This window comes from Taudactylus pleione, unplaced genomic scaffold, assembly GCF_031769625.1.
Source record: "Taudactylus pleione unplaced genomic scaffold, aTauple2 ptg000256l, whole genome shotgun sequence".
Taxonomy (NCBI): Eukaryota; Metazoa; Chordata; class Amphibia; order Anura; family Myobatrachidae; genus Taudactylus; species Taudactylus pleione.
In genome coordinates this window covers 21,989,539-22,012,836 of record NW_028284658.1, presented here as the reverse complement: position 1 = coordinate 22,012,836, position 23,298 = coordinate 21,989,539, and the positions used below count along the sequence as shown (strand labels likewise).

General features: G+C 43.9%; 1 protein-coding gene across 2 annotated transcripts in view; it reads right to left on the bottom strand.

Annotated features, from left to right (window-relative positions):
- Positions 1-23,298, bottom strand: part of LOC148515020 (glucose-6-phosphatase catalytic subunit 1-like) — a 41,740-nt gene that overhangs the window by 5,159 nt on the left and 13,283 nt on the right. For both annotated transcript variants that reach the window (XM_088480841.1, XM_088480842.1), the window contains exon 2: positions 1,379-1,488. In XM_088480841.1, coding sequence (XP_088336967.1) covers positions 1,379-1,488 — 110 coding nt within the window. The remainder of the gene's footprint in view (positions 1-1,378; positions 1,489-23,298) is intronic.

The following is a 23,298-nucleotide window of genomic DNA, read 5'->3' as shown; positions in this document are numbered from 1 at the left end:
TTTTGTACAATCATAATTATGGGATGGGTATGGGATGCCAGCTCTCAGGATCCTGGCACCAGAATCCTGACTCCGGCATCCCAACATGTCAGTCAGTATTCTAACCCTCCCCCTACCCTAATCCTACCCTCCCTCCCTGGTGCCAGACCCTAACACCCCCCCTCTCCCTAGTGCTTAAACCTAACCTCCCCCTCCCCGCACCCTAAACCTAACCCTCCCACATTAGTGCTTAACCCTAAACCCTCCTCATAGTGCCTAACCCTAACGCTAACCCTCCCCCAAACCCGGCTACTTACCTTTGGGATTCCAGCTGTCGGGATGCTGGCGCCAGGTTTCTGACAGGTTTTGGGATTCTGGTGTCGGCATTCTGAGCACTGGAATCCCTGCGGTTGGTCGGGATATTGGTAGTGCCCCTTATGCAGAGCCCACAGTAGTGGTGCCCATTATGCAGTTCCCCCAGTAATGATGCCACTTATGCAGTGCCCTCAGGAGTGGTGCCCCTAATGCAGAGCCCCCTATGCAATGCCCCCATTAGTAATGCCCACATTAGTGGTGCCCCCAGTGGTAATACCCCATTTGTTGTGCCCCCATTAGTTGTACCCCCAATAGTAATGCCTCCTGTAGTAGTGCCCCCAGGAGTAGTGCCCCCTTTAGTAAATTAATGCCCCCAGTAGTAATGCCCCAGTAGTAATGCTCCCTGTAGTAATGCCCCCAGTAGTAATGCTCCCTGCAGTAATGCCCCCAGTAGTAGTGCCTTCAGTAGTAATCCTCCAGTAGTAGTGCCCCAGTAGTAATGCTCCCTGTAGTAAAGCCCCCAGTAGTAATGCGCCCTGTAGTAATGCCCCAGTAGTAATGCTCCCTGTAGTAATGCCCCCAGTAGTAGTGCCTTCAGTAGTAATCCTCCAGTAGTAGTGCCCCAGTAGTAATGCTCCCTGTAGTAAAGCCCCGGGTAGTAATGCTCCCTGTAGTAAAGCCCCCGGTAGTAATGCCTTCAGTAGTAATCCTCCAGTAGTAGTGCTCCCAATAGTAATGCCCCCAGGAGTTAACTCCAGCCTCTGGCTGCCACTGTAGGGAAGGAGTCGGGCACCCGCTGGTAACAAAATCTCAGTGGGCTTCTGGCAACTCCCTGTGGCGCAGGGTTGACTGATTGGGTAAGGTGGGCTGGTGGAGATGGAACTGGTTCTGCTTCCAAATAGAACTGACGGAACGCAGTTCCGCCCCGTTCTGGCCCACTTTAACCCCTGCACTTTTTACTCTTTCCATTACTATTTCCATGATTACGAGGTATTGTTGCTAGTCTCTATTTCTACAGAATGAATTGTAGCATAAACAGTGCAATCCCTAGGGCAACATAAAGTAGCCACTACAGGTCCCCTACCTGGTCCAGTCTCACATGTTACAGGGAACTGCTTAATTTCTGGAGCTGAAGCATTAGCATAATAGGCTGTCTCATGTACCCACCAGTAGGGCCTTTGTCCAAAAAGAATCCTGTTAGAAAAAAAAATTATATTAAGTAAATCATACATAAAGGAGATTCTGGGTACTGGTAATCCTCACCTGCTCTTCCACATGAAGCTGTAGGGGATCTTGTTGTCAAACCTATTATATGTTATTCTTAAAGAGACTTACCACTAAAAATCATATTTCTCACTAATACCTCTTATCTATATTAGTACTTTGATGGATATTACTCCACTTAGACCCACATCATTTATTATATTCAGCAGGGCCTCTACACTGACATATAGCCAGTTATGGGCTTTCTCTAGAAGAATGATTTAGCCAATGCAGCAACTGTGAATAAAAGCTGGCTGCTGATTGGTGGAATGCCCAGTTGGCTTTTAGTCACACATAGGAGTACATTTACTAAAAGTGCGAGTTTACAAAAATGGAGATGTTGCCCATAGTAATCAGTTAAAATCTCTCTTTTATTGTATAGAATCTACCAGATAAATGATAGTCAGAACCTGATTAGTTGTTGTACGCAACACCTCCAGTTTTGAGAATGCGCACTTTAGTAAATGTACCCCTAAATGCTTAAGTGCTTCAGTTATAAAATGACTTATAAGATTCGACTACAGTGCAATTGTGCTATATGGGACAAACACACCACAAGTTTTTGTGCAGGAATAGAAATGAAGTGCATAGAGGACAGATGCAGTGTTAGGGGTTGTGGCTTAAATCATTGAAGGTTAGCAGTAAGATGGGCAATGTACAACCTTCCACAGTAGGGGTGCAGCATGTCTGAAGTATTGGGGGTAAATTTACTGAAGATCAATTTGGCTTTTTAGTCACTTTGCCATCGGTTTTGCAAACCTACCATTTACTAAAATCAAAACTGATGGCAAATTTACCAAAAACCAACTTTATAGCAGTTTAGAACATTGAACCAACTATCAAAATTTGCACATAGACAAGTATAGGAACTGCAGATTTAAAACTGACCATAAAGTGATTGCAAACCTGCCCAAACAATAGACCTGCCAGTGGGAGGGGAGTTTGGGTGAAGCACTGCACGTCACTATAATCTGTGCAGTCTTTGTTATATTAAATTGTGATTAAAAGTTGAAAAAATAAATAAATAAATAATAAAAATAAATATATATATATATATATATATATATATATATTGTGATATCTTGGGGGTAATTAGCTTGGCAGAGGGTGGTTTGGTGCAGTGTTTAGGTGCTTAATGAGGGTCCACACACAGCTTTCAAGTAAATAAATTATGCTTTACTTTCCAGCATGGAAAGTCATGAAAAAAACAGAAAATAATAAACAACCTAGCCCCTATTTAGGGCGTCTAACTCACTTCTTGAACCCTCTCTATAAGGGTGCAGCTAATCTGGCAATAAAGTCTCTTACAGTCTATGTGCCTTCCCTGTATCCTCCAGGTATACAGTAGGCCCTGGCTGCCTCAGCCTGCAGCCCCACTGCTTCAATGTCACACAGTCTGAGAGGTTTATGGTCCCCCCTGCAAGGTCCAGACACAGGCCTCCTGGCCCCTAATGGCTCACTTAGCTTCACTGGGCTCTCTGGCTGCCACAGTCCCACATAGACTGTTTCCAGCAGCAGCCTGACTGGTCTGCCTTCTCATCAGCCCACACCTGAGCTCTCTCCATAAGGCAGCAATTCGTCATCTTCCCACAATGCTTTTCTACTCTGTGTGGGCGGATCTGTCCTGCCCCACACAGAATCAGCTGCTCACCAGTTCCATCACTGGTGATACTGCCACAATATATATATATATATATATATATATATATTATATATATATATATATATATATATATATGTAAAGGATTATAGAACAGCGCACTGGTTCAAGTCTCAAATAAATTGTGCTGTAGTGCGAAGAGTTTTTTTTAATATATATATAAAATTATAAATATATAAAATCCAATTGGTGCTAACAATGTGACACTTGAATCCTTCTGGTGAAGGTGGCAGCAGTCTTCCCGCATTCCCAGGTGGCAATCAAGCAAAATGTGATCCAGAAATGAGGGTTGGATAGAACATGCGCCTTATAGTGTAATAGTTTTTAAGTAAGATGCACGTGCTCAAGTATAAAATGTGCATACCAAATAAAAGAACTTTTAGGCTTATCTGTAATTCTTTACTGGGATTCCACGTGGTGAGATGCACCCGGGATTCCAAATGGCCGGAAATCTTAATGGGAGGGGCTCAATCAGAGCCAGATGAGATACATATATAGTGTAGTACTTCCTTAAAAGAACATTTGCATAGTTATAGTATATCGCGTACCAGAAGAATACTTGGGTATATGCTGTGTGTCCTAGTCACTCCTTCAATATCCCATATTGGCCCCAGTGGTTTGCATACAGGTAGATTTTGGTCGGCTTCAAATAAGCAGAAAATGACCCTTTCTCAGAAATGCTTTTCAAAAACGGGGTTTATTAACACATGGTACAAGGGGATATGGAGTACAAAAGGACTAACAAAACATCAAAAACAAATAAAGTTTTAAAGTGCTTATCTGCAAATGGTCAGCAAACTGGAGAGATTGGAACAGGGGGTCCAATACGTTTCGTCCAGTTGGACTTCCTCAGGGGTGATGGTAAGCCTCTTGGGGTGCCTTTTATATACTGTACCTGAGAAGGTACTGAATTACAGTGTTTTTGGCGTCTAGCGCCGTTTTGCACATGCGCAGTCACCAGTGGCCATTTTGTTTAACGTCATTCATGACGTCCATCATATCCCATGGTGCCGCGCGCGGTGCATACTGAGCATGCGCAGATTGCTGCAGCTAGTTTATAGTGCCTGCCGCGATCGCGCTGGTTAGGTAAGTGACGCCTCTGCCCCTACTATAGCATCAGCTGCCCTGGCTGGTTCAGCCTAGTGTTGGTTATAGGAAAATAGGAGGGAACCCACGCAGTTCTTTTCTCTATTTTCCAATATGAGTTTAGGTTCAGAGACCAGAGGCTGATTAATGATTTGGAGGGGGGTCCACACCATATTACATCTTTTTTTTTACAACTTTTGAACATTATTAATAAACCAAAGCCTGCACAGACCATTGTGATTGGTGCAGTGCTTCACATGAACTCACCTACTAGCAAAAGTTCTGTTATTTGAGCGAACTTGCCGTCGGCTTTGCGGCGGTTCCAAACCCGACACATAATAAATCCGAGGTTTCTATTCTTTTAACTAAAAAAATCATGAGCCGATGTTCTATTGTGTTATAAAGCCGGTTATTTGGTGGGTTTCTCGTCTGTTTGTCCTTTAGTAAAAAACACCAAAAATAGCAAAACCAACCTTTAATAAATAAATATACCCCTTAGAGTACAAAACATTGAAGAGCATGGAATGCAAGGTTCATAAACATTGCAGCATCAGCAGTCATAATATACAAATATGCTGCAACAGCTGAACTGAAAGGTTTGGTGCCACTGTTGGTAGTGGGGAGAAAAATGGTATAAGTCAGGGAAGGAAAAGCACATGAGGGAAGAGGGCACTGCTCATGAAATCTTACAGTGTAAAGCATAGTGGCAGACAGACATGGGTGAGACAGAGGGGAGAGACAGTGAGCAAGGAACATGGAGCAGTAGGTTAGGATGAGAGTTGGAAGGCTTTGATAAAGAAGTGGGTCTTGAGAGTCCTTTTGAAACTTTGAAGATAGCTGGAGAGTCTCATAGTGAGAAAGTTCCAGTGGTGGGGAGCAAGACGTGCAAAACCCTAGAGGCGCGAGTGGGAGGAAGTAATCAGTTGAAGAAAGAGCATTCGTTTGTGGAGTGAAGTGGGTGGGAGTGTGAAGGGAGATGAGGTCAGAAATGTAAATAAGAGAAGATTGGGTGAGGGCTTTGTAAGTGAGTGCAAGAAGTTTGAATTGGGTTCTGAAGGGAAAGTTAATGTAGGCCCTATAGGAGAGGGGAGGCTGATGCAGTATGTTTGGAGAGGAAGATGAGCCAGCATTGAAGAAAGATTGGAGTGAAGAGAGGTGGAAGATTGGGAAGCCAGATAAGAGGATGTTACGGTAGTCCAGTCTAGAGTTGACCAGTGAGAGGATGAGGCTAAGTGGCCTCCAGGATTAGAAAGGGTCTGACCCTGAAAATATTTCTCAAGTGGAAATGGCAGGACCGTGTAAAGCTCTGAATGTGTGAATTGAATGAAAGGGTGGAGTCAAGGATAATTCAAGACAGCGCACTTTTGGGCTTGACAAGATGTTGGTGCTGTCAATTGTCGCTGAAATAGAGGAAGGTGAGGCAATTTGGCAGGGATGATTGTTAAGTTTAAAAAGTGCTGGGACATCCAGGAGGAAATAGCAGAGAGACAACTGGGGATACAAGTGAGTGGAGAGGTCATGAGAGGAGATGTAGGTCTGAGTGTCATTAGCATAGAGATCATTTTGGAGGCCAAAAGAGCTGATGAGCTAACCTAAAGAGGACATATATAGGGAGAATAGAAGAGATCCAATAAGAGAACCTTGAGTGACACCTACTAGTAGTGGAAGTGTGAGAGAGGTGGGATTCTGAGAGGAGAGAGAGAAAGAGAGAAAGAACAGTCAGAGAGTTTGGAGGACAGTCAGGAGAGGACATTATCATGCAGACCGAGGGAGTGAAGGAAATAAGGGTGGTCCACGGTGTCAAAAGCAACAGAGATGTCAAGGTTTTAGTAATGGCAGTTCTTGTGGAGGATAGAAGGTGAAAGCTAGACTGAAATGGATCAAGGAGATAGTGGGAGGAAAGAAAGGCAGTAAGGCAGTTGTATACATTCCACTCAAGGAGCTTGGAATCAAAGAGAAGGCTCAAGAGTGAGTTTTTGAAAAAAAAAAGGATGAGACAAGAGCATGCTTGAATGCAGAGGGGGCAATGTCTGATGACAGGGAAAGGTTGAAGAGAGGGTCAAGATAGGAACCGGCAATTTGAAAGAGAGAGCAGAGGAGAAGAAGGGGATGGGGTAAAGGGGGGAAGTAGAAGGGGGTGAAGATCAGATTAGGGATATGACTTCATCTCCAGATACTGGGAAGAAGAAGTCAGAGTTTGTGAAATGGATGGTGAATATGGGGAGAGGTTGGATTGGAAACAAAAGAATGTGATGATGACGGTCTGGTGGGATGTAATGTTTTGACAGATGGATTACATTTTGGACATGAAGTGGGTGGTGAAGTCAAGAGCAGAAAGTGAGGAGGGGAGGCAAGGAGGGGGGCAGAAGAGGGGGTTGAAAGTGGCAAAGAGACAATGGGAGGTTGGAGGTCTGGGAGAATTTAAGGGTTTTGAAATAAGTCTGTTTAGAAAGGGAAAGGACAGCACTATAAGTCGAGATCATAAATTTGAAATGAAAGAAGGCGGCATTGGAGTGTGATTTCCTCCATTGTTACTTGGTGGTTCGAGAACACATTTGCGTGTATCTGGTGCATTGGGAATGACAAGGTTGTGGCATGGATCTGCGAAGGGGAGTAGTGACTGCTGTAGCAACAGAGGCTAGAGCAAAACTAAGAGAGCCATTTTACAGGGAAACAACTTGGTCAGGACAGGAGAGGGAAACAATGGAAAGAGGAGTGAGTCAGGCAGGGAGGATGAGGACATAGTGTCAATAGCCTCAATGTTACACTTGGTGATGGTAGCCTTTTAAGGCAAAGGTTTGGAAGGGATGAGAGATAAGTAAAATAAAGAAGATGATCGTCAGAGATATCACAACTGTGAGTGAAAACCAGATCAAGTGCGTGCCCACTCATGTGGGAGCGTGAGGAGGTCCATTGAGAGAGAACACATGATGATGTGAGGGTAAGGAGTTTAGAGGCAATGGGGCCAGTTAGGGTATCTAAGTCACCAAAGATTAAGGAGGAATGGTCTGGAGAGAGTAAGTGGGAGAACCAGGAAGCAAAGTTGTAGAGGAATTTGGAGATAGGGACATGGTGTGTGTGACCATCGCCATGGGTTACGGAGATTCATCAAAGCCACATGTCATGACTGTACTGTATATATTTTGTGTGCCCACGGCAAATAGTGTCTATTATTATAATTCCCCTAAAGTATATATTTCAGAAATAGCTGCTTGCTATGAATGGGTACAGTATGTCAAAAATGGATTGCATAAGCTAATCAGAACAATGGCCAAGTGACACCTAGCCTTTGAAGACAAAGCTTCATGGACATAACGTCTGCTCTCATTCTACGTGGCCATGGTCAAAGAGCAGTGCACAGACACACTGGCTTCTAAGAGGGTCATTTGTAGCACCTTACATTATCAAGTTTCCTACAATAAAATATCTTCAAAGCCCAGAGTGTCATATGAGTTTTAGGTCTTGTAGCTGTGCTAATTTACATCTACACAGACCCTGGGAGAACAAAGGACAGTCCTTTTAAGCCTTGGAAGGGTGGGGGCTGCTGAGGGAGAGGGGGCTGTGGAACCATAAGTGTCAGCTACTCCTGCCTGTCTGGGTTCACTCTATAAGGGAGTAGCTGCGTGCTAAGAGTGCTCCCCATCTGCATCTATCGTGGTCTCCCTCCACACAGATTCCCTAAGGATCTCTGCGTAAGACAATATAGGATTATGATTATTTATCATTTTCTTTTATCTGAATCAATCTGTGCATTTATAACTGTATGTTTAGTTTATTCACCTATTTTTCTTGTCATTTAACCCTGGAGATATTTCTCAATATTCCTAAAACTTTATCAGCGTGATCTCTGTGCTCTAATGAATTCATGTGCCTGGAGAGGCCCATGCTATACTTGTGTAATAATTGTGAGTTTAAGTGAAATTTAAGTGTCTGGCAAACGTAAGAGCGCTATTTTAGTACTCTTCATGGTGGCAGCTTAAGTAAAACCCACGTCACAACCACCCAGCTGCGTCTGGTTGGCGTAACTGTTGGTAGGCTGGGGCACGGTGTTGTGACAGTGTGTATGAGGGAAATAGGGGGGTATAAGTTGAAATAGCAATGGAGACTATGTGATGCAGGAATAGTGCAATTAAAATTTCAAAATGCAAATAAATATGCAGACAGAAAGTACAGTTCTGTTAAATATATAAGGAGGATGGTTGCACAGTGTACATCAGGACACACGATCGCACCATCGGATGATCGGCATGTTGTTCAAGTGTGTATCCAGCTTAGAACAAACAAACAGTGGGGAAGCAGCTTACCATCTATTTCAGATTTAAAATAAATAGGGGAATTCAATATGGAGCGAAAACTCAGTTTTTGCATTAATATCGCACCTATCACGTCATTATTGCAGGTTTTAGTTTTACACTGTATTCAATTTCAAAGACCTTTCGCAGGTTTGAAAAGTCTTTGAAAAAAAACGGGGATAACTTTTCACCACTGAATAGGTGGCAAAAAAAAGTGCAGAATTGGGGTTTAGGGGTGCAGGCTTAAAAAAAAATAGCCTGCACCCCTGGGAATGACATTTTAAAAATAACGGTGTCAAAAAAAAAAAATAGGGACACCCCAAAGAATTAATTTAAAAATTGGGGTGGAAAAAAAAAAAAAAAGGGAAAAAAGTGTTTAAAAATAGGGAAATAGGTTCAGGGCTATTCTGCAAGTATGCGGCAGGTGTATTCTAGAATAGGCTATTAGCGGCAGGTGCATAGTTGGAGAATTTTTAAAAACTTACTTTAGGGACATAAAAATATGCTATTACCCATTTTCATGTACCCCAAATTTGATGGGACCACTTAAAAAAACGAAAAAAATAACCTAAGTGCTCTTCTGCAACATTTCTTCAATGTCGGGAAAAAAACACCTGCTGCAGCTATTTAAATCCCAGACTTTCATTTGCAGGCTAAAACGGGGGTACCCATAGTGATCCCCCATGTTTTTACAAGTTTAGGGGGGTCCTACAATTTTTTCCAGGAAAATTTCGTAGTTTATCGCAAATCCCACTTCGTCAGGTCCCGTTTTCGTAGATTTTATATTGAATACGGGGATAAAGCGGGCGCGCGCCCGATACTTTATCCCTGAAAAATCTCCGAATGGAGTGAAAAGTTCAGCACGGACTTTTCGCTCCCATATTGAATACCCCTCATAGTCCTGTCTTAATTCAGACTATAAAATGCTGATATAAATTAAAGACCATTTGCCAAAAATATTTTCTAAGACAGTACAGCACTTCAGATCCACCAACAGCTTATAGGTGCAGGCAGTATTGGACTATTAAAAACACCCATTCATACATACAGTGCATTGCAAAAGTATTCAAGTATTCACACCCTTTGCATTTTTCGTCATGTTTTGTTGCCTCACAACCTGGAATTAAAATGGATAGTTTGAAGGTGTGCATCATTTCATTTACAGAACATGCCTACATCTGTAAAGTTGTGTTTTTTTTTTCATATTGTGAATCAAACAACATTTAGGACAACATAACAGAAAACTTTAGCATGCATAACTATTCACCCCCCTAAAAATCAGTACTTTATCGAGCCACCTTTTGTGGCAATTACAGCTGCAAGTCGCTTTGGATAAGTTTCTATGTGCTTGCCACATTTTGCCCCTGGGATTTTTGCCCATTCCTCAAGGCTAAACTGCTCCAGCTCCTTCATGTTGGATGGTTTCCGCTTGTGAACAGCAATCTTCAAGTCTGACCACAAATTCTCAATTGGATTGAGATCTGGGCTTTGACTAGGCCATTCCAACACATTTAAATTTTTCCCCTTAAACCACTCGAGTGTTGCTTTAGCAGTATGCTTCGGGTCTCTGTCCTGCTGAAAGGTGAACCTCCATCCCAGTCTACAATCACAGGCAGACTGAAACCGATTTTGCTCAAGAATATCCCTGTAGTTAGCACCATCCATCTTTCCCTCAACTCGAATCAGTTTCCCAGTCCCTGCTGCTGAAAAACATCCCCAAAACACGATGCTTCCACCACCATGTTTCACTGTGGGGATGGTGTTCTTGGGGTGATGGGATGTGTTGGGTTTGCGCCAGTCCTAGCATTTTCCTTGGTGGCTGAAAAGTTAAATTTTAGTCTCATCTGACCAGAGCACCTTCCTCCATACATTTTGAGAGTCGCCCACATGCCTTTTGGCAAACTCAGATCGTGTCTTCTTATTTTTATCACTAAGTAATGGCTTTTTTCTGGCCACTCTTCCATAAAGCCCAGCTCTATGGAGTGCACGGTTTATAGTGGTCACATGCACAGATACGCCAGCCTCTGCTGTGGAACTCTGCAGCTCCTTCAGGGTTACCTTTGGCCTCTGTGCTGCCTCTCTGATTAATGCCCTCCTTGCCCGGTCTGTGAGTTTTGATGGGCGGCCCTCTCTTGTCAGGTTTGTTGTGCTACCATGTTCTTTCCATTTGATGATGATGGATTTGATGGTGCTCTGGGGATCATCAAAGATTTGGATCTTTTTTTTTATAACCCAACCCAGAATTGTACTTCTCAACAACTTTGTCCCTGACTTGTTTGGAGAGCTCCTTGGTCTTCATGGTTTGATGCCTCTTGCTTAGTGGTGTTGCAGCCTTTGGGGCCTTTCAGAAAAAGGTGCTTATACTGACAGATCATGTGACACTTAGATTTCACACAGGTGGACTTCATTTCACTAATTATGTGACTTCTGAAGGTAATTGGTTGCACCAGAACTTTTGAGGGGGCTTCATAGAAAAGGGGGTGATTACATATGCACATGCCAATTTTCAGAATTTTATTATAAAGATTCTTTTTTATATATATTTTTCTCATTTCACTTCACCAAATTAGACTATTTTGTGCAGATCCATCACATATAATTTAGATTAAAAAAAAAAATGACAGGTTGTAATGTAACAAAAAAAGTTAAAAAGCCAAGGGGGTCAATACTTTTGCAAGGCACTGTATAATGGATCTATGGGGGTAGGGCCTAAATGATGCAATTCTCATAGATTTGGCTTCACATACACCTGAGTTCTAAGGCTATAGCATTACTGTGTACTCGGATAGAGCCACATACAATGTTAGACTGGCCCAACAGACTACTGTGGAAATTCTCCTTTTTAGTTTAAGTGCTGCTGTCAGCCACTAGGTTTGCCTTCTGTGAGCCATACACCCTTCAGCAGCATGTCACCACAAAGTGGCAATGCATGCTATTATGTTGGCTATGTTGGCTCAAAATGTTTACCTCCCCAGTGGGCCCTTCATGCCCACTGGGGAGGCAATGACACTTCATAACACTGGTAGAAGCAGTAGTAAGTGAGGTTTACAGACAAAAGTCAATGGTGGATCAGAGAGCATGTACAGTATGTATATAGAGCATCACTGATATCTGTGTAAGGGGGAGTTGTATCAAGTATTGGAGAGAGAGAACATGGAGAAGTTGCCCAAAGCAGTACAGTCTTTGAAATGACAGAAGCTGATTGGTTGCTTTATTGGCAAAAAATAGAAGGCTGGTTAGTACAGGCATACAATGTCAAGATGGGAAATGATGAGTGCTTGCATTCATTTTATAGTAACATAATAAGGTACAGGTCAATGCAAGAGATGTTTTTGAACTTACTTATGCATTTAAGCAGCATTCAGATCCCTTGGATCCTGGTGAAGCTAATAAAGGACTTGATCTAAAAGTCCAACATACTTAGCGGAATCGCTTTGTTTCAGCTCCTCCTTCAGTTTCTCAAGCTGCTTTTCCAACAGTCTAATTAGGGGAATTACCTGACTCAAGCTGGCAGTGTCTGAATTCACTTCACAGGTGACCACTTTGAAGGGTTTCAGCACTTTCCTCAACACGGAAAGTATTTTCCACTGAGCTTGTGTAAGGTACATTCCCCCTCCTCTTCCTAGGTCATAGTATGCTGTGTAGCTTTGAATGGCTTTTTGCTGTTCCTCCATCCACTGAAGCATATAAAGGGTTGAGTTCCACCTTGTAACTACCTCTTGCTTCAGCTGGTGGCAGAGCAAATTCAACATTTCCTGCAGGTGCTGCAATCTTTACATGCACCTGCTGAATGGCGAAAATGTCCAGAAATTTTTCACACTACAGAGAGCATCTCCTGCACGGCCCTGCCATTTGAAAAAAAAATTGCACCACAAAGTTGATTGCGTGAGCAAAACATGGGGCGTGTTGGAATTTACCCAGTTGTAAAGCTCTCACAATATTGGTGGCATTGTCAGAAATCACAAATCCTGAGGAGAGTCCAAACAGGGTAAGCCATTTTGCAATGACTTCCCTGAGTTTTTCGAAAAGGTTGTCAGTGGTATGCCTCTTAGTGAAACCGGTGATACACAGAATAGCCTGCCTCTGAATGAGCTGCTGTTTCCTAAATGCTGTTGCTGTTGGGCAATACACCCACCCAGTGAGATGTTACAGACATGTAGTCTTGCGTTTGTCCACATATCTGTGGTTAAGTGAACAGTGGGTACAACAGCATGTCCCTGTACAGGTTGGGAATTGCCTTTCTAGTGGGATTTGGAATCTAGATTGGATTTGGTAATGGGGACACCGAACCTCAATTAACTGTCTAAAACCCACTGCATTATTGGCGGATATTGGATGCACATTTAATACCAGCATAGATGTTATGGCGTCAGTGATCCACTGTGTAACTGGATGACTGCTGTCATACTTGCTCCCGCTTGCAAAGGATTGTTTAACAGTCAATTGTTTTTTAAAGTTCTACTAGTAGCCTTCCTGGTACCATTCTGGGAAGAAAATCCACTCCCAGCAGCAGCAGGCATAGTGCTCAAGGATTCTTCTGGGGCAAGGACTGATGTGAATGATTTAAATATTTTTTGAAATTTCCTCCCCTCCCCTCCTCCCTCATAAATTTGCTTGGTAATCAAAATATGAAATAAAATGTACTACTAATCAAATCTTCCTTTCCCTGCCTTCAGCTTCAAACATACTCCAACTCTATCAGGCCTCTTGAATAATAAAAACATTTGTTTTCTGATGTGCCATGTTGGAAGTTGAACTGCCACAGCTGCTGCAATCTTTGACATGCAGTTGCTGAATGCCAAAAATGTACAGAAATGTTTATGGCCACAGACAGCATCTCCTGCATGCCCCTTTAATTTAAAAAAATATTCTGAATCACCAAGTTGATTTTGTGGGCAAAACATGAGACATATTGTTCAAGCATGCTCTCCCCTCCTCCCTCACAAATTTGCTTAGGAATCAAATTTACTACCAATCAGCCCTTCTTGTACCTGCCTTCAACTACAAACATACTCCATCTTCCGCAGGCTTCTTGATTAATGAAACCATATGTTTCCTGATGTGCCATGTTAGAAGTTGAACTGCCACGTGTTTGTGCCGCCCACTGCTGTCGCTTAGCTTAGTCAGCCAGCTAGCTTGGTGCAAATTTTGGCTCTAAACCAGATGAAAACAATATTGTGAGCTGTGAGGTGGTCAAAATTGACTGGAAACGAGTGGAAATTAATGTTATTGAGGTTAATAGTACTGTAGGAACAAAAAAAAGCACAAATTATGTTATTTTAGCAGTTTTTATCAATTTCTGAAAAAATGCAGATCGAAAACCACAACACGCAAGGGGCGGTTTTGGCGAAACCAAATCCAGATCCAAGACATGAAGGAGATACAGAGCCAAAACCAAAACACGGGGGTCGGCGCACATCCCTAGTATATAGCAGCTCTATGCAATATAGAGACTTGTATAAACAACAGTGCCATGCTATCAGTGAACAGGCTCCCAGAGGATAAAAGCAGGAATGACCATTTACCATCTATGGTTAGTAACTATCAATGATCTGACACAGATGGTAAATAGCATTGCCATTGAAGCCTCTTCAACGATTGTTAGCAATGGACATGGAGGTCCGGTAACAGACAGTGACTAGTGTCTGTGTATGTGCAATTGGGGGCCATTGATGATTCAACCATTGAAGTTTTCTGTTCAAAGTTTTAAAATCATCACCCATTATTAGATAAGCCATTGATGGCCATCCCTAGCAGACAGTGCAGCCAGGATGGTAAACTACAATCCCCAGATGCATTTGGCCAGAACAGGGAAGTAAGAAAAAATGGTCAGAGCCTATAAATGAGAGAGAGAGAGAGAGAGAGAGAGAGAGAGAGATATATATATATATATATATATATATATATATATGTCCCCCAGGGGAGCTGTTTCACAGGTTACCATTCGGACAGAGTAGTCAGCGGCTGTAGAGCTTGGAGAAAGCAATAACCACAGGAAGGAACCATCAGTTGATTTATTTATGATAGGAGTATAATGATTGAGAATGCCTCTAGGGTAATGATTGAAAGGAATGGTGGGGATTAGCACTAAAGGTTTTGTGTGTGTACATACTGTGGACGGAGACTGCTGTTAGGGTGAAGATTGGCAGGTATGGTGTGGAATCAGATATTTAATTTAATGCATTATTTTCACATTGCCTTTAAGAAGATAAGATGATTAATGGAGTGTTTTTTATCATCCATTTCCTGTGGAACTATAAGTCGTAGCCTGTTTATGGTGACTGGGGATGAAAATGTAGGAACGTTGAGTGATATAATGTAGGTTCTGATTCAGAGATGGACGCTAATCCGGTTGTGGCTTGTACACAGCAGTATTGAGAAGTTATGCTAATGGCGCAGCCGCTGTACTATGTACAAAGATGGTCACCGAGCCGTATTCAATTTGAGCAGACCCGCAATACTTTTCCGCCTCCCAACTTTTCGTCTGCATCACATGTTTTGCAGGCGGAAAAGTATCCCGCACGTGCCCACTTATCCCTGTATTCAATTTGAAAGTACGCGAAAACGGGACCAGGCGAAACTTAAACAAGCGGAAAGTCCTGTCAGATTTGGGGAAATCAGCCTGACACCCCCCAAATGATGCTCTGATATGGGGGTTAGCTATGGTTATCCCCGATTTGGCTTGCTGAAGGTATTTGTTGTTTTTAAATGGGCTGATAGTTGTTAAATAGCGTTTTTCTATACGTGATGCAGAATAGTATTCAGGACTTTTTTTTTTCCAGAAAATAACTTATCCCAGCAAATTTGGGGTACTTAAAAATGGGGGCCAGCATACTTTAAAGTTGCTAAAGTTAAGTTTAAAAAATCTTGAAAAATCCTCCCGCCGCAAGCCCCTGTAATGACAAAAACACCTGGAACATACTTGCCCCCCCCCCCCCCCGGAATCAAGTTTACTAGTTTTTAACTTTGTACCCCCAAATTTTTTTTTTTTGCTCCAAAATTCAAAGTGATTTTTTGGGGTGTTCTTACGTGTTTTTTTTTTTTTGACACAGTTTACCTTTGGGGGACTGTCTGAAGGCTGCACAGGGGTTCCCGCAATGTTGCACCCCAAAACCCCAATTCTGCACTCTTTTCCGCCTGCTATTCATAGGCGAAACTTTTCCGCCTATTACATTGCTTTGACTTTCTGCCTAGACGGAAAGTCTTTCAAATTGAATACGGTGATACTTTTCCGCCTGGCGAAATTACGTCATCGGCGAAACATTTCTGCGGATTCCGGCTTTTCGCCTCAAATTGAATACGGCTCTTGATCTCTTATCTGCCCCTTGCATACAAATCGTATAGTCGCACCATCAAACTTCTGAGAAACCCTGTGGCTGCTCAGAATGTCCATCGGGGCCAAGCTGCGCAAAAAACTCAGTTGCTGGCTAACACGCCCACATTTTGACTAGCCACCCCCGTTACCTCCCATAAGTGCACACTGACTATCAATGACTCTGTGTCCACATACTCCCTATGACCGCCATTGGTAAACCATCACGAGACATGTGCAGCGTGACTCAGAGGCATGCACTGTACATAAACAAATTGGCCAACTGTGTCCAACTCTGAATCAGGCCATGATTACCAGTATGGCAAGATTACTGGAACAACCCATTTGACCTTTGCTTCAAGTTCATGTCGTATCTAATAGCCGGCAGAAGATCAAGGGGCTGATTCTGAGTCAGACGCATGTACACAGAGCTGCAGTTGCAATTGATGCTCACGGAAGATGGGTGGTCTCAGAAATGTTTAGAGAATGTATTGGGGAGTTTTTGCAAAGAGAGACCATTGTGCTCCTTTAGTTAATGCCAACTATAGATGACGTTGCCTATGGTGCACAAGTATGCATATGGGCTCATCACAACCCCATAGAATTCTATAGAGCCTGCTGTGCTGCATATTTACAGCAGAATGGGACTGGAATGCCGGCAGCTTCAAATCCCGACAGCGGATGCCTGACACTGTATACTAACCCTCCCCTGTCCCCCCCCTAACCTCCCTTATTGGTGCCTAACCCTAATCTCCCCTCCTAGTGCCTAACCCTAACCTCTCCCCCAGGGGTGCCTAAACCTAACACCCTCTCTTCCCGTACCCTAAACCTAACCCTTCCGGGGAGGTGCCTAAACCTAACCTCCCCCTGTGGTGCCTAACTCTCCCTCCTACGGGTCCCTAACCCTAATCCCCCCCAAAACCTAACGCTAACCCTGCTAGACTCCCTAATACTAACCCCCCCTGCGGCTAACGCTAAGGGTGCCCTGGACTTACTTTAGTTAGGGCTGGCATCCATGGCATTCCATCAGCTGAAGTAACATAGGCGTCGGTATTTCGAATCCTATGTTACATCCCTTGCTGGGATTCCACTGTCGGCATTGCGGCCGCTGGTCTCATCACTACATCCCATTTACAGCATATATCTCCGATATTTGTGGCAGACCTCTTGAATACATAATGCTTTCCATATCTCTTGCAATAAATGTTACACTTTGATGCATCCTGCCTACAGAGAGAGAGAACAGAGAAAAAGCATGCAAGACAGGGAAAAACACTAGATAGCCTAAACAGAATAAAAAGGCATGTACTATATAATCGTGAATAGGTGTATGTCTATGACATGCGCAGGAGAGCCAGACTTTGGCGTGCATGTGCATCCCCCTGCTTACAGCTCCCTCTACCACTAAGGAAGATCAACATGCCCAGCATGTAACCTACACTGAGCCAGATTGTCTAGGCAACCCACCTTTCCCACTAATTTATGGAATAATTTTCCCATCATAATCTATTTGCTCACTTCAGCATGGCACATGATGCACATTCATGGAGGCAGAGAGAGAAACAGCGAAAGAGGGGTAAACAAAAAGAAGGGATAAGTTTTCTGTGCCATAGCTCCATTAACTGGTTGGATTCATAAGCTGCCATTACACAACATTCCCCTTTGTCTAGGATATACAGTTGTTGGCACTGGGTTGCTCCCGCAATTACAGTCCTTCTTTGGTTGTACACAACACACTGACATTTCTCAAATTGCCTATGAATACCTTATTTTCCAGTACACTAAGGGCAATTAGATTTGTGCCTAGATAAGGCAGAAATAGTACACCTTCTATGTCTGTAATAATTGTTTTGCCTTTACTTTTTATGGGTACAGTAATTGTCCCAACTTTTTTGGCATTTAGGACTTGGGCATGATTCAGAGTTGTACACAAACCCGATGGATCGGAGCATGCGCAGAATCTGTACTGTACATGTGCTGAATTGTGTCTGCGAAGGTGGTCTCAGTGCTATCTAAGCTAAGCTGCAGCATGATTGACATGCTGTGGTTGTTTGGGGGTGGGGAAGGGGCGGCGACAGGGAGCATTTTCAAAACGGGACCGTATTGCCCCCATTTTGAGGTGTGCCAAGGCCAGTGTTTGCATCTTCCAATGCAGCTGCACTGGCACCGGCTACATGAATTTCACAGCCATCCTGAGTAACCTGTGGCAATCAGCATATTATTGTACAGCCACTGCGCATGCGCAAACTACCCAGTGCGATCGGGTAAGTGTACGCAGACTACACGCAGCGTGTATGCAGACCCCTTCTGATATTGATTGACAGGAAGTGCCATATGTGGGTGGTGATGGGGGGTGGTCAGGTGAATGCAGGCATGCCTGTGCTTTGGGATGCCATTTTAGGGGTGTTCACAATGAAGCCAGTGTGACGATGCACGCAGTGATGAGACTACGTGCACACAGGAAGTTGCCAAGATCCTGCGCAAGGTCTGGTCAACCACTATTATGCAAATTTGGTCGATGGTTCTCGATATTACCAATGTTTACACTATCTTGCGTAATGATCAGGCTTTGAGTAATGGGAGATGAGCGGGTTAATATGGGGCTAAGCATCTGCATCTTGTGCTGCGGTCTCCGTGCGTATGCATTGAGTAGCATATTCTCACAGCAGCTGGGTGCGTGCATCTGCTAGCATGAGTTCCTTGCTGAATCAGGCCCAAAGTCACAGAGGCTGTACAATACTGTACAACTCTGAATCAGGTCATTTGTATCCTATTCTCCTGGTATTCACAGTTTCACATAGCTTTAGTGACTTGAACTAACTCTCTTTGCAGTTAAAGTGTCTTGTGGCACCTGAGGGCCTGATTCAGAGCCGGACGCTCTGAATCAGTGTCCTCCTACCTAAAAATGGAGGGGCCTCTTGGACGCTCGCATAGCTGTGGGTTGCCACCCACAGCTATAGCGAGCGTCCATGATGATGGTCGCGATGGTCAAGACCATTGCGTTGACCATCGCGACCAGTCAGTGGGGCCGGACTCAGACGTCACTCACCATCGACAGCACGCCACCTTTGGTGCGAGACCCCGAGCGACGGATTCCCCGTTGCTCGCCGGGTCTCGTGCATGCGCACGACGGAGCTCCCTCCATCGTGCGCATGTGCACTTAGGCACCATCGACCCGCTTGCGAGCGTACAGCGCTCGCGAGCGGGTCAGAATCAGGCCCTGAGTCCATAGTCCAGCAGTCCTTGTAGTGGCTGTCTTCTACATTCAGTGCTGACTCATTTCTGCTGTCACGGTTATAAGGTACCATATAAATGACTCATTCTGCACTCTTGTCACGTTCTGGCTGTGGTGGTCCTCTGTAGAAGTATTGGAAGTCGTGGACCCAGGTTGAGAAAAGAATAGAAGGCGAGAGGCCTGGATATATGCGATCCTCATCCACAAGTACCGGATGTTGGCTAGACCTGACCAAAGAGTTTAACTTACTGGGAGGTGTTCACCAGTGACCCCTCTAAGCGGGATTTGGGTTTAAGCTGCACCCATCAAGCCGGTCGCGGCCCTTGTGGTCAGGAATCTGGCACAAGTGGGATATGGAAAAACACTATCACAGGGAAAGCAAGGAGAATGATACTGGAAGTTTTGCACTTGGGTGATGTACTGGGTACATACCCTGTTGATCCATATGCAGGGCTGGCACAGGAGAATGGCACTAGGAGATTGTACTTGGATGATGTACTAAGTACAAACACTGTAGCTTCAGACGCAGAACTGGCACAGGAGAATGATACTAGGAGATTGTATTTAGATGACGTACTAAAGCCCTGATTCAGAGCCGCTCGCAAAAAGCGAGCGCTCGCTCTGAATCAGGGCGGGCGCTTGTTTTTTAAGTTGCGGCCTTCTGGCCGCTCACATAGCTGAGGGTGACCACCCACAGCTTATGCGAGCGGCCAGGTGATGGTTGCGATGGTCAAGACCATCGCGACCATCAAGCTTGCGACGAGACCCTTACGGTAGGGTCTTATGGCCGCAAGCCCCAGTGGACTTCCTGCTCTAATAGAGCAGGAAGTCCACCTACTGACATCATGAGTGATGTCAGTAGGGCCGCCCATAAATGGCAGGCGTTCCTGCAGGAATGCCTCAGTTTGCCCAGATACCCCCCCTCCCTCAACATCGACAGCTCCGGGGCTCACGTGCGCACTGGCCAACCATCGACCCGCTTGCGAGCACTATGCGCTTGCGAGCGGGTCTGAATCAGGCCCTAAGTACACACACTGTGACTTCAGATGCAGAACTGGCAGAGGAGGATGACACTAGGAGATTGTACTCGATTGACGTACTGAGTACATACACTGTGGACCCAGATGCAGATCTGGCACAGGAGGATGACACTGGGAGATTGTACTCAGATGATGTACTGAGTACATACACTGTGGTTCGAGATGCAGAACTAGCACAGGAGGATGACACTTCGGAGATAGTACTTGGGTAACATACTGAGTACACACCCACACCGCATGTAAACACTAGGAGAGTATCGCTGGAATAAAGGAGCTTGGAACAGCTAGTATGCACTGGAAGTAACGATGTTGTACAGGCAACTTCCTGTTGTCTGGAGCCCAGCTAAATACCCTAAGGTAGCAGTCCATTGGAGGATAGTGTCAGCTGACAGCAACCATTGCTACCGTTGGGTAAAGGGCTAATCAGGTGATGTAGACTGTCATGTTCTCTTGAAACAGCAGTAGCTTGGCCCATACAATCTCTGTTTATAACTCTGTAGCACTAGACTTTAAAGCTATTACTAAAACGTGGGACTCTGGCGTAAGGTTTTGCAGCATTACCATTGCAAACTCTTTATAATCTATTAGGATGTGTACTGAAGTCAATTGCTGAGAGATAGATAACACGTTATACATTTGTTCATGTTCTTGCATGCACGAAGCTTTGCAGCATGTAAAATATGCCTTGAGTTAATTGTCTCATTAGGCCTCTGTCTTTGAAAGATATCTGTAAAATCACCTATATATCATGTGCAGTTGTCTTTCGATGAATAATAGACTATACATGCTGCTCCACAGCTAAGCCTATTGTCCCCATAGCTCTATCCACATTATCCGGGGTTGGATTATCACCAAGATTGCTAGTAACCTACCATAGCTTGCCGCTTTAATTGCATCTCCATAGCATAATTCTCTGATCCGCTAATTTTGCAAAGCTCATGCTGGTCCCTGCACTGTACAGTTTCATACTGGTAAATAAGGGATTCTCCGTACTTACTTAGATCTGTATCACCAATCTTCACACCGCATTGCAGTGTTTGGGCGCATTGAAAGTCTGGGTTGTGCATGTTGGTGCCAAGCACGTTAGTGTGCTGGGCCGATAACCTATTGGCAGAGTTTGAATAATGTGCTGAATGCAGTAAGTGTGCAGTGTGCATTTGAAGGTGAGTACACACAGCAGATTGGTTTAGTCAAGGAGTCAGTTTATTAACCAAGTATAAACAGGAAGCATATGACACAGGGTTAATTAGTAGGTACAGACTGCAGAGATATTGCTCAGGTAGAGGCACCACCAAGAAGAGAAATCCTGTCCATAGTTAATATAATTGTAATCCTATCACACCACAAGTTAAGATTGAATCAGGTCTACATGCTAGAATATACAGTTTTCCCTGTTATGACTGACTATGTATATACCTACAAACAATGATAGTAGTCACAAACAGTGATCCACTTTTAAAATAAAATAAAAGACTGCATTTAAAGGTAAAACACTATGCAATATAAATGTAAAAAAAAAATATTGAAATATGACTAACTTGTTCCTGACATTTAATTTTTGCTATTTTATCACATGAAGAGGTTTTGAGGATAATGCGGAAAACGAGGAAGATCTTGCTGACTGTTCATGTCTATTTCTGTAAATGGACAACAACATTCTGTTTGCCCCATTAGTTCTACTCAGTATCTAAATATGAATACTTTCTGTCAGCAGTCTGTGTGAAAGCACATGTGCTCTGCATGAACATCCATCCAGTGCTGCAGGGGCGTTTTAAGAAATAAAGGGTCCTACGTGCACTATATTGTATACAATATATACAGGGTTGCCTGCCCTCCCGATTTTAGCGGGAGTCTCCCATTTTTTAATAAACCCTCCCGCTCCCCCGCAAACATTAACTAAACTCCCAATTTCTTAACCCTCCTAGGACTGCGCATGCGCGAACCGGACTGTCGGGGGGCGGAGTCAGCCAAGGGCACGTCATAACGTCACTACGCGTGACGTCATGATACTTAAAGGCCGGCCACCGCGGGGTTGTGGGTAGCGGTGACCGGCTAGTCAGCAATCAGCGCACATGGACGGAGTGTGCTTGGGCACGGCGGCGGTGGTGGCAATGGGCAGAGCGGAGCAGATCAGAGGCGAGTCAGCAGCGCTGCCTCACTGGTCAGCAGCGCTGCACTGTGTGCAGAGACAGGTGTGTGATCTGTGATGGCCTCACAAAATATAATTAGGAGAGGCCATTGAGACCTGTGTCACAAGCGTCATGAGTCTATATATATATATATATATATACAGTCAGGTGCATAAATATTGGGAAATTGACAGAATTTTCATGTTTTGGCCTCTATTCACCACCACAATGGCTTTGAAATGAAACAGACAAGATGTGCTTTAACTGCAGACTTTCAGATTTAATTTGAGGGTAATTACATCCAAATCAGGTGAACGGTGTAGGAATTACAACGGTTTCTACATGATCCTCCCACTTTTTAAGGGGCCAAAAGTAATGGGACTATCAACTCAAAAGCTATTTCATGGACAGGTGTGGGCTATACCCTCATTATTTCATTATCAATTAAGCAGGTAAAAGGTCTGGAGTTGATTACAGGTGTGATATTTGCATTTGGAATCAGTTGCTGTCGACTCTCAATATGAGATCCAAAGAGCTGTCACTATCAGTGAAGCAAGCCATCATTAGGCTGAAAAATCAAAACAAACCCATCAGAGAGATAGCAAAAACATTAGGTGTGGCCAAATCAACTATTTGGAACAATCTTACAAAGAAAGGACGCACCGGAGAGCTCAGCAACACCAAAAGACCCGGAAGACCACGGAAAACAACTGTGGTGGATGACAGAAGAATTATTTCCCTGGTGAAGAAAAACCCCTTCACAACAGTTGGCCAAATCAAGAACACTCTCCAGGAGGTAGGTGTATATGTGTCAAAGTCAACAATCAAGAGAAGACTTCACAAGAGTGAATATAGAGGGTTCACCACAAGATGTAAACCATTGGTGAGCCACAAAAACAGGAAGACAAGATTAGAGTTTGCAAAACAACATCTAAAAAAGCCATTACAGTTCTGGAACAACATCCTATGGACAGATAAGACAAAGAT